At 40.3% G+C, this 16,078-nt stretch overlaps 1 protein-coding gene across 11 annotated transcripts in view; it reads right to left on the bottom strand.

Moving 5' to 3' along the window:
* LOC103482353 (uncharacterized) overlaps positions 1–16,078 on the bottom strand; it is a 100,630-nt gene that overhangs the window by 68,321 nt on the left and 16,231 nt on the right. For 7 of the 11 annotated variants that reach the window (XM_017301851.2, XM_017301846.2, XM_008438463.3 and 4 more), the window contains exons 2-3: positions 9,452–9,640; positions 4,018–4,074 (exon numbers count right to left, since the gene is read on the bottom strand). In XM_017301851.2, the coding sequence (XP_017157340.1) occupies positions 4,018–4,074; positions 9,452–9,638 (244 nt within the window). In that variant the 5' untranslated portion in view covers positions 9,639–9,640. Of the gene's footprint in view, positions 1–4,017; positions 4,075–8,120; positions 8,590–9,451; positions 9,641–16,078 lie in introns of those variants that run through there. The other 4 variants (XM_081601303.1, XM_081601304.1, XM_017301849.2 and 1 more) reach the window with 3 other exon arrangements.

Raw genomic sequence — 16,078 nt, 5'->3', positions numbered from 1 at the left:
TTAGTCATGGGCTGATTAATCTGGCCCAGCACAGGGAACCGGATTGCATGATCCTCTGTCTATTATTCAGGGAGGGGTGGATTTGGAAAGAACACGAGTTTAAAGAAGTACTTCTCATCTCCTCAGAGGGAACACCCCAAATCCATAGGATTACCTTTAATCTGTACTGGTGTTTTCTCAGAGAAAAGGACAAAGTAGTTTTTATTTAAAGCGTTCAGCGCCACCATATCAGATTATGTGTCCATCTAATGAGTGAAGCCCATTCTGTCGGCAACCTACAGCACAGACTGCAGAAGAAGTTTTGAGGCTAACAAGATCAACATTTATTTGCTACAATTGTTTTAAACGAGACCAGTTAAAAACCTGAAAAGTTGCTACCTCTGGGTTAAAACCAGTCTAAGTGGGACGCATCACTCACGGGTGAAATGGAGGAAGAGACGGAAGAAAAACAAACAGTCCTTAGGTAAGTGAACATATCGTCATGTTGGAGTGTGAGTGTGTGTGTGCTGGTGTTGACGTGTCGACAGACTGGCCTAGCGGCGCCGGCGACTCACTTTGATCTGTATCACACAGAGAGAGAGGAAGAGAGCGCTGCATGGTGTGTGTCTGTGCCTCGGAGACGGGGTGTGTGAGGACGTGAACTTCTGAACTCGACGTCTGCCTGATCTTTATTTATTTCTGCCACATTAAGCTTTGAAGTCAAACTGAACAAAGTGGATGTTTTTTTTTTGTTTTTTTTTTAAGCTCAGACTTTCGATGGAAAATATTGTAATATTTTTTTTTTAACAAATGTGATTATGCACACATCCCCAAATCAGCAGAGTGCCGAGGGCTGATTAGTCTGGCCCAGCGGAGGGAACCGGATTGCGTCGCAGCAGTATTTGGTGGAACTCGGCGTACAGAACTCAGTCCAACTATGAAATCCTGCCCCTCATCCTCAGACCTTCTCCATTCTGCAGCATGAAGGAAGCGTGTATCAGATGACTAGTGTGTGTGTGTGTGTGTGTGTGTGTGTGTGTGTGTGTGTGTGTGTGTGTGTGTGTGTGTGTGTGTGTGTGTGGGTCTGTTCGGCACAGGAAGAGAGGAGGGGAGGTGCACAGAAGCAGAAGCGGAGCCGACAGGCAGTCATCGGGCCGATGGAGAAGAGTTTTAGTCCTCTGAAGCATGGTGTCGAGGAAGGAGCACAAGAAGAGAAAATAATGTGATGGAGGGAGGAGGGAAGGGTGTGAGTGATGTTGAAGGAATAAAATGGAAGCAGTACAGATAAAAATATGATGTGGAAGGAAGAAATCAGGAGTACGCAAAAAACAAAAGAACAATGAGAAGAAGGAATAAGAGGGAAAGGAAGACAGCAGGTTAGTAGCAGAATCAAACGTAAACAGCTCATTTCTTGTTCATAAACACAAATCCATACTTTGAAAGCTGCATTAAAAGCCATACAGAAACACAGCGCAAGCTGCGTCCATGCACAGGAAACACTCATGCATGCACATGCATCTATATTTGCTCCGTCAGGATTGGGTTTATGCTCTCAATTCCATGACCTAGTTACTACTTTTAACTTTTGCCACCCAACTGCATTCCGTCTCTGGGGACGGCTGCAGCTACAGTGATGAATGGATCCAGCGCACCTATAGGCCAGATGTTCCAATCTAGTCAAAGGGAAGAGAAGAGAAAGGAGGAGGCAAAGACACGCAGCCCTTCTCCTGCTCTTCAGCACCCAGACGGAGCTTCAGCTGGACGCATGCAAAGGAACCAACTGACCTAGCAAAGCCATGCAAACATGCAGATGACTTCCAGCTGATCCACAGAGATGCTGGCTCCTCCCTTTGTCAACAGCATTCACCCACAGAAAGGATTCTGGTCATCTCACACCCTCTGGATCTGGATGAGGTGATCAGGTTTGGAAAAAGTTTTGATCGAATCTCAAAGTTTAAGGGAACTGATCCTGAGTCAGAAAACATTTCAACAAGGATGAAGTCAAAATGAAAAAGCTGTGTTGGGAGAAACTAAGGGTGTTTCCACTCCTTATAGTTAGTAACCTCGGATTGATTGGGGACCAAAATTGCTACATTTGTTACAATTTCAGCTGGTGCGATTCTTTTTCATACTGCTCTGTGTCAAACGAACCAAACACTTTGAAAATCTGCTATCCCTCCTTGTCTGTGATGGTGCTGCACCAAGAACCACTGAAGGAAACGACATGAAAACCTTTAAAGAAGACAGAGTGCAACTTCCTCCTTCACCAAATTTAAACAAAAATGGAGTGGCGCCAGTATTTGTGTTTGAAGGATTTCTGGATGCAGACTAAGTTAAAGGGCTTAAGAGGTTTGGATGCATGGCAATATTGACCATTATTACGACAGCAAGATTTTCCAGTTCATGCCTAAATCCAACTCTGATCCTACGGTGAATGAATGTTTTCAGTCCTTATTTCGATAATCTTTCTAGGATAGTTTGAAAAACCTGTGTCTACATGAGCAAAGCTGACAAAAATATGCCCTAGAAGACTAAAAGTCAACACTTTTCAGGCTTTCCGTTTAGGTATGATCATGAAAACCATTTTCCCTTCCTGCTCTCAATGACACAATCACTAATTTATGTTAGTTTTTCACAAAAACATATCCCAATGACAAACACTCATGTCTGGGTTTAATTTAACAAAACATGTAGAAGCTTCAGGAGTGAAGATGTTTCATGGCCAAATGTGGCAGTCTGGCAATCAGAAGGCACCTTCTTCACATGTTGAAGTTCCATTAGACAACACATGCCCATCTGCATGGTGAGTATATGTGAGCGCTTTTAAGTAGGGGTGCACATATTGCAGTTTTCTGACTGATCAACGATCTTTAAAAAGTTTGCCCTGCCGATTCTGATTATGGCTGATACCAATTTCTTTTGTCCATACAAACAAATGTGAGACTCATTGGACTCAGTGGAAGCGATCTGTTTCTCATGTAAATATCAGCTGATCACTGATCTCCCAAAATTAAGGAAATTAGAACAAGTTCATCAGTATATCCTTCCCTGTGAATACCAATGTTTAAATGTCATGTGTAATAAAAGTCTAAAAGCATTAACAGATATTAAAAAAAGATATATTAGCCAAATTAAATGGAAATCAAATAGAAATATTAGCCGACCCTTGCAGGACCTTATTTTCAGCTTTATTCTTGCTCAGTCGGGATGACCAATTCCCAAATGTTGGAAAACTTAAAGAGGAGCCCTTAAAGCAGGGGTGTCAAACTCCAGTCCTGAAGGGCCGCTGTCCTGCAGTTTTTTGAAGTGCCACAGGTACAAAACACCTCAATCAAATGGCTTAATTACCTCCTTCTTGTGTAGGTAAGTTCTCCAGAGCCTTGCTAATGACCTAATTATTCTATTCAGGTGTGGTGCAGCAGAGGCACATCTAAAAGTTGTAGGACACCGGCCCTCGAGGACTGGAGTTTGACACCCCTGCCTTAAAGGATAGAGCCCTTTAAGGCTCCATCCTTTAAGAAGAGCCCTTAAAGGGTAGAGCCCTTTAAGGCTCCATCCTTTAAGAAGAGCCCTTAAAGGATAGAGCCCTTTAAGGCTCCATCCTTTAAGAAGAGCACTTAAAGGGTAGAGCCCTTTAAGGCTCCATCCTTTAAGAAGAGCCCTTAAAGGGTAGAGCCCTTTAAGGCTCCATCCTTTAAGAAGAGCCCTTAAAGGGTAGAGCCCTTTAAGGCTCCATCCTTTAAGAAGAGCCCTTAAAGTGTAGAGGCCTTTAAGGCTCCATCCTTTAAGAGGAGCCCTTAAAGGGTGCTGGGAAACACTGAGAGCAGCTCACAATCTGTTCTGAATGGAAACTCCAAAACAAAGGACACAAATACACAAAAAAACATGCAAAATCAAACTGAGGTTACAGACGAGAAGGGAACAAAGAAGAGAAAAGAAGAAAAGACTAAAAGGCCAGGACTGGTTGATGAGGAGAACCAGGCAGCTCTAGCAAAGTGACCGACAGCAGATGGAATTGTGGGAATTGTTGTTTCTTACCAGGCTTTTGAACCCCATGAGCCTCCTGCTCTCCATTCTCCAAAGCAGCCCCAGCATCTGCACACACAGTCACATACACACACAGAAACAAGCAAGCTCATTACTGTCCGTCTGGCTGCTAATGGCTTCCCCGAACACATAATGGAACCGGACACGATTCGTTCAGTGTGAGAGCAAGCTGGAGGATTTTCCTGTTAGTGCCGCGGCTGTTCGGACCGCAACAACTTCAAGCTCCAATTTGTCAGCTCCTTGCATCAACAAAAGCAAACTGTGATGGAAATATTATTTTAAGACTCTCTTGAAAGAGCACGCCTAAAATTAATGGTGCATATACTATGTGAAACTCCAAACTGAAAACTGGTATTAAATGTGAAAAGCACAGCTTAAGACGATGTTCATAAACATTACAAACAATGCGCGTCGCCATATTGGAATCACAACTTCTCCAACTGTCAGGGGCACAACTACATACTTTCTGAGGTGTATAAAAACCCATCATCTCCCTCACCCCATCAAACCCACCACCACACCCTCCCTCTCATGGCCCAGGTTTAATATGTCCAGACAGTTCTCCCTTATTCAAGCACTTATAAAATACAGTAACTCCATTATGGACTTTCTCCGGTAGAATTTCAACTGGGCCAATCCGAATATGGATGGAGAAGTTGTGAACGATGACGTCTGTCCGCCTGCAGTTTTAGCAATGGCAACACAGGAAGTGTGAAGCCGTTCAGTCCGTGTTTGGCACTTCTCCCTTTGAAATGGGAGGTGGTTGTTTGCACCACTTCCGGTAAGCTTCACAGCCTCCACAAGGTTTGCTTGTACATCACGGGCAAATGTTAGATATTGAGTAAAGTTTAAAGCTTTAACAGAGTCCACATCTCCAAAGAAACGATATTGAGAAACGTTTCTGAATATCGTTTCTCAATATTGAGAAACTATATCGAGAGTTATCGTTTCTCAATACTCAAGATTTTACCTAGCAATTGGTGTTACTTAAAAAAAAAATTACCAACACGAAAATAGCAACTCAAATTATCACCGATTGTGTGAACTCCACACATACTTCAAGCAACCTGGATTCTGCACCTCCCTTCTGTTGCTCCAGTCTCTGGGATTTTATTTTTAAATGAATTGCAAACTTTAATTTAAAAAAAGATTTGGGACCATTGAGTAATGGCCTAGACCAGGGGTGCCTAATACGTCAATCGTGATCGACCGGTCGATCGCGGAAAGGTTTTGAGTCGATCTCGGCAGGTGACTAACTGATCGCCGCCAGGACGCTGAGACCAGCACTTCACTAAGATCCTAAACGTTTGTAGCTTCATTAAAAAATACGAATTATAAAAAGTCAACGAAACATGTTAAAATTAATAATCTCAGTAATTATTGTTTCAACAAGGTGTTGAGCAATTCAGTGCGTTTCGGTTCCATTAACAAAAAAAAGAGAAAAAAAGGCGACTCAAAGACCGACTGAGGAGCAGAGCAGGAGTTTAAATTTGCTACTCAACCACCGCTGTGTTCATGAGAGGCTTATTAATAATTGAGAAATAAATATCAAGCCTGGAAACCTGATTTCGTAACGGACTGAATGTTGTGACTTTAATGTAATCTTTGCTCGGCTTGCAGGCGGTTGCCACGGCAACAGGTGTGCTTAAACGACAAAGAGAGAGAGAGAGAGAGAGAGAGAGAGAGAGAGAGAGAGAGAGAGAGAGAGAGAGAGAGAGAGAGAGAGAGAGTAAAAAGGTAGGAGTGGTTTTGAGTGATCATCTTTTCGGGTTGTTTTACCTTTGTTTACCTTTGTCTTGGCTCATCACACCTGCTGTAGTTTCTGAACGTTCAATAAACGACAAACTTGGACTGATTACCTCGTTCGTTTGTGAGCATATGTCATTTACAACCAACATCAAATAGGACAAATATATTTCATTAAGTTTTAACAAATTCTACCGCGATAATTATGTGAAATTAAATTAATTATATCCCGACTTCAGAAGATTTGCCTTTACTTTTACTAGGCTCTGTGTTTCTTCCTATCAGTCTGTATTTTCTCATACTGAGGTCATCAAACCAAATTTCAGATCCACCACGACTGACTGACACCTGCTGGCCTCAGGTTTGCAACCAGCTTCTGACTGAGAAACCAGTAACCAGCTCCCAGTGTCAGAATCTCACTGAGGAAGAAACTGTATTAGGTTTTCTGTCACTTTATTATTTCTGCTAAAATTGATGTATATTCGCATATAAAATAAGTCAATAGAGTTTAATTTGCAATTTTTTATGTCTTTGTGTCATGAGGTACCTATGGTGTGATCTATCTATGGTGAGAGAAAAAGTAGATCTTGCTCTCAAAAAGTTTGGGCACCCCTGGCCAAGACTGTATGTAAGAAATATTCCTGATGTTGGAGTTAGGGATATGAACTTGCAGCAATGCTTCATAAGATATAATGATGCACTCCTGGTATTCTGGCTGGGACCTTTTTTAGCATTTGGAATTTATTCAATTTGTTTACTAAAGATCTAATTTTACCGCTTATGTGTAACGAAAGGAATAGTTGAAATTTCCTCCTTCTCTGTTCCTCTACATTCATGATGCCTCCTTTTAAACCTATCTCAGAATTTAAGGTTTAAAGGCATTTGAAACTTTGTTATATTAATCAGTCATTTTAAAAATATAGAATAAAAATTCTAAATTACTTAAATGATCCCAAAGGAAATTAAATGTAACTAATTAATTCAGATTCTTTAGAGTTATTGTAGATTGTGATGTCATTACTGGTGAGTTGGTTGGGTGAACCAAATCCTGCCTAAACTCAGTAGCTGTTAGCAATCAGTAGCACACTGCTGGCGGACGTTTGGTGTACTATGGAGCAGAAAGCTGATGTCGTTGTTTCTTCGTACATCCAGTGGGAGGCGTAGGTTGCTACAATCAATATTAGCCACACAGGCACAACTTCTAGAAGAAAACAAACGCACCCAGTACAACACTTTCATTCTACTGGATGAGAGGTTACCAGGCAACAGTGCCAAAAGGCATTCCAAAAGCGAGCAGAGTCCGAGCAGAGACTAAGTCTGAGCATGAGGAGAAGTTTTGACTACAAGCGTTACAAGTTTTGAAAAGAAATACATGAAGTCCTGCTTTCAAAATTAAAATGTAAAGCAAAAGTATTAAAAGTCTTAAGAACAAAAGACATGAAATCCTGTTTTCAGACTGAAAATGCTCTTGGATTATGGCAGAAAAATTCCACCAAGTGAGCAGAGTTGATTTTCAGACCTATGAATTAGATAAGATGAGAGTATAAGATTGACATCACATAAGTATCAGCCAATCACAGATCTCCCAAAATTAAGGACATTGGCGCTAAATCGGTGCATCCCTAGCAACCACACATCTTATATGAATGGGGAGTGTGAGAAAATAAGTTTGTCTTCTTCCCTCTCCTTGAGCTAAATGCATCCTTGCTTATGCCTAAAGTATTAACATATAGACCATAATATTGATGACTCAATATATTGTTCTTACTGTATGTATATTACTGTATATATGTGTATGTAAAAGTGGAAATATATTTTAGTTGGTTCCTTTTTCACCTACTAAAGGGTATAATACACATTTTTCTTTTATGTAGCTCAAAGTAAAGCAATAATAAATCTTAAAAATTAGCCAACATTATACTGAGAAGCTTTTTTTAAAATGCCCATAAAGACAAATATGAGACTCTTTTGCGAATCACACTCACATAAATCACGGTTCACCTTACAGTTCATGTGCAGGAGTCTGAAAAACAACAACAACCCTCCTCCACACCCCCACCGTCCCCCTCGGCTCCTGCTGACAGAGGACAATGACTCGCGGACTGCCTCGTCCTGCTGTTTGGCACTTGTCGCGTCAGCATGTCTGCGTCCGTCCCAACGCGTGCGCTGGACGCCACAGTTGATCACTGGCAACGCCACCCACGGCCCGTCTCGCAGCCGGTTGTCACAGGCGAGTGCCCACACACGGTCTGACTGTCTGAGCGAAGCGTCTGGGTAACCAAAACAGGCCCGAGAGCCGAGTCATCCCCGGTTAGCTGTCACTTCCTTTCATCTGCCCGCTCACTCACCGCTTTATTTGATCTGCGTGTGCACCGACCGCCTGACTCTTCCCCAGCTCGGCGCGGCCGCCCCTTTCGCTGCTCTGCGCCGCATTAAGCAGCGCGAATGAGGTCGCATTCCTGCACAAACTGAGGGTGACATTAAGATAAGCAGAGGCAGAAAACAATACTAGTGGAAGCAACGCAACTCTTTCCAGGGCCAGCTTGATGCTTTACAGCCGCAGAATGAAACTACTACAAGCTATTTCATGAGCTGCTTTTTCTTTTTTGATAGAAAACACAATTCGACAAGCAAGCAGGACGTTGGGCATCTTCTTCTTGAAACGTTGGTGATGGAGCATCCAGCAGAGTGAGGATCCGATATCCATGTCTTACCAGCCGGTCAGCCTGTTCCAAAGCGTATCTGCAAGCTAATGCTGTCCCTGCGGCTGAATGACACGCCCGCTGATCCAAAATGGCAGCTAGTGTCTCGCGGTGCCTAACGCTACCAGTCATTTAGGAACAGCTGCAGCTGTTGTAACCAGACAGGCTCTTCGCTTCATTATCGGCAAGTAATACTTTATTAGACAAGTGGAATCGGGTTACTCGTAAAGTTTACAATTTAAGTTTTTTTTTTTTTGTAGAAAGTCACAGTGAAAACGATTCTGCTTTTACTCTGTAGGCCAGTCAGGGGGTGACAGTAATATGGTTGAATTTAAATGTGGCGGAAGTTGAAAATATCCTGAGGAAACTCATAATCTTATGTTCTTTATCCTAAGCAATACAGAAATTAAGTGATTTCCACACTGTACTGGACGTGCACTGATCCACTTTTTTCACTTCCGATACCAATATCTGAGGGTCAGTATCGGCTGATTCCGATCGGATACAAAAATTGCTAAAATGACTTAAAAAGTTTCTGTTTTTAAATCATTTTATTATTTTATTATTTGATAACTCAGCACCAGTGCAGCAGACTTTAAAACTCCAACAGCTTCACAAGCTTGGTCAAACACGGAAAAACAACAATTTAGTCTGTTCAGTCAGTGCCGTTAGTGTAACAGCCAACCTAAAATCAATGATAAAGAAACTGACAAAAACAATAGATTGACTACTTTGGTCAAATATGTAAAAAATAAACTGCAACAAACCTTTCAAATGATTCAGAAAGTGCTATTAGGAATTCTAAATATAATATAAAATAAATAATAAAGCATGATGTCACTCAGAGCATGGAATTAGACAGAATAGATCATTGATCAGGTACATTGTTTGTCACCGATGCTCAATCTAGAATTTTTTTCAATATTGGCACCGATACAGATATTAATATTGGATCGGTGCATCTCTCAGCTGCTCACCTGCCCGGGTGTCGTCGTTGTCCAGCAGGGGGATGTAGTCCGTCTTCCCCACCGTCTCCTTCACCTGGTCGTCGAACGCCTCGGCCTCCAGCTGGGCCATGAAGTCCCTCTCCACCTTGCTCTCAATGCCAGGCTGCGGGGGGCTGTCGGTCAGCGCGTCGCTCAGACTCAGGTCTAACTCTGCCATAGCTGGAGGACAAGGGGTCACAGGTGAACAGGTCAGAAAGTCATGCAAATGAGAAAATTATCAAATAAGTGAGAAGGCTTGAGGAAACACAGTGGGGTTGTTATGAAGCCGGGACTGAAGAGATTCAAACCCAGAGACAAACTGAGGCTGATAAGCTAAAGAGAACGTAGGCTGTTGGGCCTAGCACGCTAGTTAGTGAACTGCAATAACACATTCCTCCACCAGGGGGAACAGGGGGATTCTAAACAGAAACAACATGAAACAACCTGTATGGAGGTACGGAAGCCCATTTCTGCCACTCTGATGAAAGAAATAAAAGTTGTATATCATAATTATGAGACAGTGACTCATTATTATGACTTGGCTCTAAATTAAGAGATAAATGATTTTTTTTTTCATCAGAGTGGCAGAAATGGCTTTTCATATGGAGGTGAATGGTCATTTATAATAATATAGACAGCAAAATGTAGTAATTTTATTTTGCTATCACTACTGTTATTAAAATTAATATTTATTACCATGATAATATTAAATACTCTAATAATTACAATAATATTTAATAATTATTATAATAATATCAAATTATAAGTATAATTATGAATAAAAAAATAACGATAATAATTACTATTATTATCTATTAAAAGTAATTAATACCAATAATTATAATTTATAATTACTATTAATCAGATATATATTGTTACTAATAATAAAATTATTAACAAGACAAAGAAGAATAATAAGAAAATTAAGTTGGAAACGAAGACAATTAAGAAAATTAATAGGAAGAGAAAATGTAGAAGATAATGAAAGACGGGAGAAAGAAGTAAATTAAGAAAATGGAAAAGAAGAATTGAGAATTTTAGAGATATTCAGAAAACAGCAAACAATTACATAATTTTAGATATTGGATTTGTGCATTTTTATGCACAAATATCTTCATATTTCATCAAATACAAGAGGAATAACCTGATATAGAACGGTTAAGTGTATGGCTACAAAATGGCAACATAAGGACATGAGACCTAGGAACAAATTGACGCATTCTAGTCTTTCTTCACATTTAGACAATCACAGCTCATCACCGACTGCTGAACGCACGAGCAGGTCGCACACATATGATGTCATTTCCTAATATCTGATTATGATTAGCTGCTGAGTGCTACCAGTATCTCACCATGTTTGAAGTTCTGCTTCCTTTCCCTCTGCTTTCATCAAATCATAAAACTCACAGCTATTTTTTCTGAAGTGGATTCAGAACGATATCAGAGCTTTTTAATCTTAAATCCATCGTAAAACTCAGGTGTGACACATCTATGTTCAAAATGCTGCAGTTAAATCTACTGGAAGAGAAACAAAAATACAACTCTCTGCTGCCCTCTGCTGGATTTCTAGACTTATTACAGAAATATCAGATTTCTTGCCTCAAATATGATCACGCATCATACCTCCAGTGCCTGTAACGTTCGTCAGTGTGACTATGTCAGGGTGAATGGTGCATTAAAAAAATCACTTCGAATGTTTTTGGAAAAATTAATTTAACTTTTCCTGAAGATTTGACATCCAAAAGATGATTTAACAAATGTTTCCCAAACCTATATGTTGCTCAGCGAACAATAGGAAGTCCTTAAATCAGTATATAAATAAACACATGCACACTAACAGAGCATCAGCTGCTGTAAATAACTGCTTGGAGAGAGCAGGGTGTGTCTGCTGCCTCCACCACAAAGCCATGCTGGTCAGAGAAAGAAAAAAAAAAGTCTCACTGCCATTTTTAGCCCCACCTCATCTGCACATATGTGTACTACAGTACCCAGCGTATGCCAGCTGCATCGTGTTCCTGTGTGCAAAGTGGACGGGTTGGAAATGTAGGACCAGTCGCCATGGAGTGTGTCCGTTATGTTCAGCTGCTTCTGTTTGCCTTGAGGTTTCCCACATGACCTCAGGAGCCGAGGTTTTTCATTATACGGCATTCAGGGCCACTGAGCACCATTCTTGTTTTAAGTCCCTTCTTTCTTCTTCTTTTTAACTCCAGTCGGACACCGTAGTTGATGCCGAGCTCAACATTTCCTGAATTTCTTGATTGTGCTTGATTAAAACTGTGCTTGATTAAAACATAAAATATTTTTGAGTTGGACCTACAAGTTTCCATTTCAAAACAATTGTAATTTGGAAGTAAAAATATTGCTATAAATTGTATCTAAAACCTCTTGAGACCAAAAGGGAGTTCAGAGTAAACAAACATGGCCAACTGGGAAAAAGCGATGGCAATGGTTTGTGGACGATATTTAACAGAGAAAAAAGCAATAGGAAGACATTTCTATCATTCACCAGACTTTCTGGTGTAAGGGGTTTATTGAGCCAATGCCTGAATAAGACACAGTTTCCTTTAATGGCTGACAGATGAATGCTAGCATCATGGCTGGATTATGAATATATCTCATGCAACTGCTTACATCCTTCACTGCCATGATTTTTAATGACTTATAGTAAACAAACTTATTTATGTGCGATTTTAATTGCATTTCTCAGCTTGTGGAAATAGTGCAATTGGAACATTGGGTTTTTTCAACGTCAGCAGAATACAAAGACATTTGTCTGTATTCGGCACACATTTGTTATGGAAACAGCTACTTTGCCTGCTTTGCTCACTCAGGTGAGCAAACAGGAACACAACACCTCCAAGAATATCATGCATTCTGCTAGAGCGTTCTAGATCCGCCTTAGAGCCCAGGAGGCACCCAGAGCAGGTGGCTTGGCCCCGGTTGGGTGACTCCTTTGGATGTGGAGGGCAGTGGCTCTACTTTGGGTTGAGCTCTTCACCCTATGTTTAAGGCTGACCTTCAGCTCTTTCATCACCACAACAGACTGCAGTTGCACCTGCAAATTAGACCCCAATCCATTTCCTGCTCCATTCATTCAACCAGACACCAAGATACTTTGGCTTTTCCCCTCTGAGGAGGATTCTGACTTCTGACCTGTTTTCCTCTGGAGAACCACAGCCTCAGACTTTGAAAACAGAAAACCTTCAAGCTCACTCATGGTGAATGTGGCTTTCTATAAGCTTAGCCTTGGAGTTGCTGTTGCAGCTGTCAGGGTAATAGGTGACGCAACGCATATGAGTGACATAACGCTTAGCATAATTCATAAATCCCTTTTCCCTGAAGAGAATTGAAAGTCAAGCGTGTACCATCAGTTTCCTAAAGAGATGAGCCATCAATGTTCTGGAGAACAACTCAACCAAGTAATTATCAGGTCAATATTAACAGTTCATTTAACTTTTCCTGAAGAAAAGTTAAATTAATGTTTGATTTGAAGTGCTTTACAAATCAGATATGTACAGATCTTGTACTTATCTGAGATCTGCTAAGGTGAGTCCAATTGTTCACAAACTCCTCCTTTCCTTTCTTGCTTAGTAATAATAATCACTACTCCAGGGGGCTGTTTTCACAGAACACAGCATATAATTAGCAAGCTGGGGTTAGCAATCACACGGTCGAGTTAGTCTGAACCAGGAAGACCTTGAATACCTTTTATTCACGGATCATCGTTCAAAGCAATGAATCCTTTGGCCTCCCTCCAGGCACAAGTGAGTGGGTTTCCAGTTATCACCTTTGAGCAGTGGTAGAACAAATATTGACTTTCTTTATCAGATTTGATCTAGTAGGCGGATCTGTCAGTCAGTCCTCTCTCATAGCAGGCAGAAAGATCTGATTTTCAGACCTTTGTAGAGGTAAATAAGATCTTTGGATAAGATTAGTTTGTCATGTAAGTGTCGGATAATCACTGATCTCCCAAAAATTGAGGAAATGAATCCCTAAAACTTATCATACATAAATATGAGAAGCGAACTGCTTCCAAAGAAAAAAAAGAAAGTGCTAATTACTTACAAAGGAAATTGCAATTGTAGGTGGTGCACCACCAATGAGCTTCCTGAGTGAAACACACTCAGAATGGAACATATAAAGTGTTTGAAGTCAGAGCAACATTCTCTTAATGTAGTTGTTTCGGGACGTAAAATACAAACACCAATCCTGTGTGTATAATCATTGCCATCTGTAGAAAATAACTGCCAATGTAATCGTGACACCAGTTTAAAGTCTCATAAAATATTTGCAGTTTTACCGATGCTTTTAGGATCGAAGTTGATTTAAAACAGCAGAAGGTCATTTTGGTCTCTGCTCCTCTCAAATTAGCCGTTAGCTTCAATCTAATATGGATCAATACTTAATAAAAACACCAGTACTACGTGACTATTTCGCACATTTTAACAAAGCCTCTCAAAAAGTATTAAACTTTAAACTCCCTCAAATACTTTCCTTTTTTTTTGTTGCCGTTTGTCCAATTCCTGTATCTGGGACATTGTCCACAGCAGTGGAAACAAAAGCACATACAGTATGTTCAAGTCTTTCAAAGATCTTTTTACATGAAGTCTTTTATACAGTAACAAAAACCATCAGTGATATTTTACAACCTGGCTTCCTGTATCCACTGATTTTCACTTCTCTAGAACAAATATAAACCACTGAATCTTGTTTTTCAGCATTTTATACAGTTTCTCTTCTACATTCAACTCACTAATAAGAATCTGTAAAAAAAAGAAACAAACAAATATGGCACAAATTGGACAAAAACAATGAAACTTAACTAGCACTTGTTCCAGTGTTCTTGCACTTTTCCAGGCTCATGTTTAAATGCTGTTTTTGAACATCTGAGTACAGAGTAAATTTATCTAGAACATTCACATTCTGAATGTTCTATAAATCAGAAAAGGTGATGCTGAGGTCGCGTTCCATGCAGTCGCCTGAAGCACGCTTCCTCATTACTAATATTTTTTAACCCCCACTTTAGAATTTATAACACTTAGATGTGCAAAACCTGGACTGAGTCATCCTACTACAAATAGATTTAAACGCACTTTGTGTGCTTTTGAAAGTATCAAAAGCACACAATCTGTCTTTTTTGTTTGATTCTTAAACCAGACCCAGTTTTAAAAGCACATTAGGTCTGAAACCATCTAAGTTTGAGACGCCAAAACAGTAGGAAAATGGTCCTTGTAAAACAGTTTTAATTAGGCTTTAAATGCGGGTTATCTCACTATAAAATCCATTTTGTTCTTTTTAATAGTCTCTTTTCGGACCTAAATTTTTTTTTTCTTTCAGTTTTAATGTTCTGAAACACGGAAGTAAGAAAATGACAGGAAAAAATACCATTTAAGGGAAACAACATTATGGTTTCATAAAACAAAATTAAATCAGAAAGACCAATTTGAAAAATGAAGGTCTTGAGAAAGCAATATCAATAAATAAATATTCAGTAGATAGTAGAATGTTCAGTGAACTCTAATCCAGAACCGTGCAGCATTCTGGGGAATGTAGTCAGAGGAAAGGCTTTAGCTGCTCAACCTTGAACGGCCAGCTAACCAAGGTTGGTACCATCAACTAACTCACTCAATATTTGGTTACTTAGCAACAACCTGTTGAGTGACTTGTGCAGCAGCAGCTTAAAGTTTCGCCACTGTGTCTCATAACTGCTTAAAAATAAAGAACAGCATGGAGCGAAAGCTGTGAATAAAACAGGAAAGGTCACACCACTTCAGTTTGGAAATAAAACAAACAAAAAGAAAAATGATAATCAACGACATCGACTGATATGAAATGCTTACATAGAGATATGTTTTTCACTCCATGCCTCGTCTGACAACAAATCAAGCTGAAACTTTTTAACTCAATGTTAAAGATATATAATAATGAAAAGGTCACTTTCTCTTTCAAAAACATATTTTGTTTAATAGAAAACAGAAAAAGAAATAAAGTGTGGAAACGGAAACATTTGTCCATCTTCACGTTCTTCCCACCCTGCCCCTCCCATATATCCAGATGTAGAAAAGGAAGGACATTCTGTGTAGGAACCCTGTTCTCTACGGACATTCTCTGACAGTTTGCATTCTTTAGCCTTAGTCAGCAGACAGTGCAGCTCCACGGTGACATGTGACTGGAAGACATGAAAACAATCACAGTCCCAACAGCCTGGAAAGGTCCAATGAACGGAGCTCAGTGATGTCACTCACAGAGGTGGGACACTTCCTCTAAACTCTGGCCTTCCCTACTGAGACACTGGGTGTGTACTCTGGGACTGAGTGTGTGTGTGTGCGTGCGTGCGTGTGTCGGATATAAACAGAGTTGGCTCGTGTTGCTGCTTAAACGGGTCTGGCTCTCTGCTACAGGCTTCTCCTGTTACTGTCACCGTGAGTCAGACTCTAACTGAAAGAAACACTGAATGCTTCCTAAATTCTGATCATATATTTCTTGATTACGAAGGTTTATTCTAATGCCCTTGGTGAGAAGCTACAATGCTTGGAACCCCCCCCCCCCCACCAGTAGTATTCCTCTTGAAGGTACTATAGTAAGATTAGACCAAAATTGAAGAAAATACAACATTCC

The sequence above is a fragment of the Poecilia reticulata genome, chromosome 20 (genome assembly GCF_904066995.2).
Source record: "Poecilia reticulata chromosome 20, P_reticulata-male-v2, whole genome shotgun sequence".
NCBI lineage: Eukaryota > Metazoa > Chordata > Actinopteri > Cyprinodontiformes > Poeciliidae > Poecilia > Poecilia reticulata.
The sequence above is the reverse complement of the archived record's forward strand: the minus strand, read 5'-3'. Positions and strand labels throughout refer to the sequence as shown.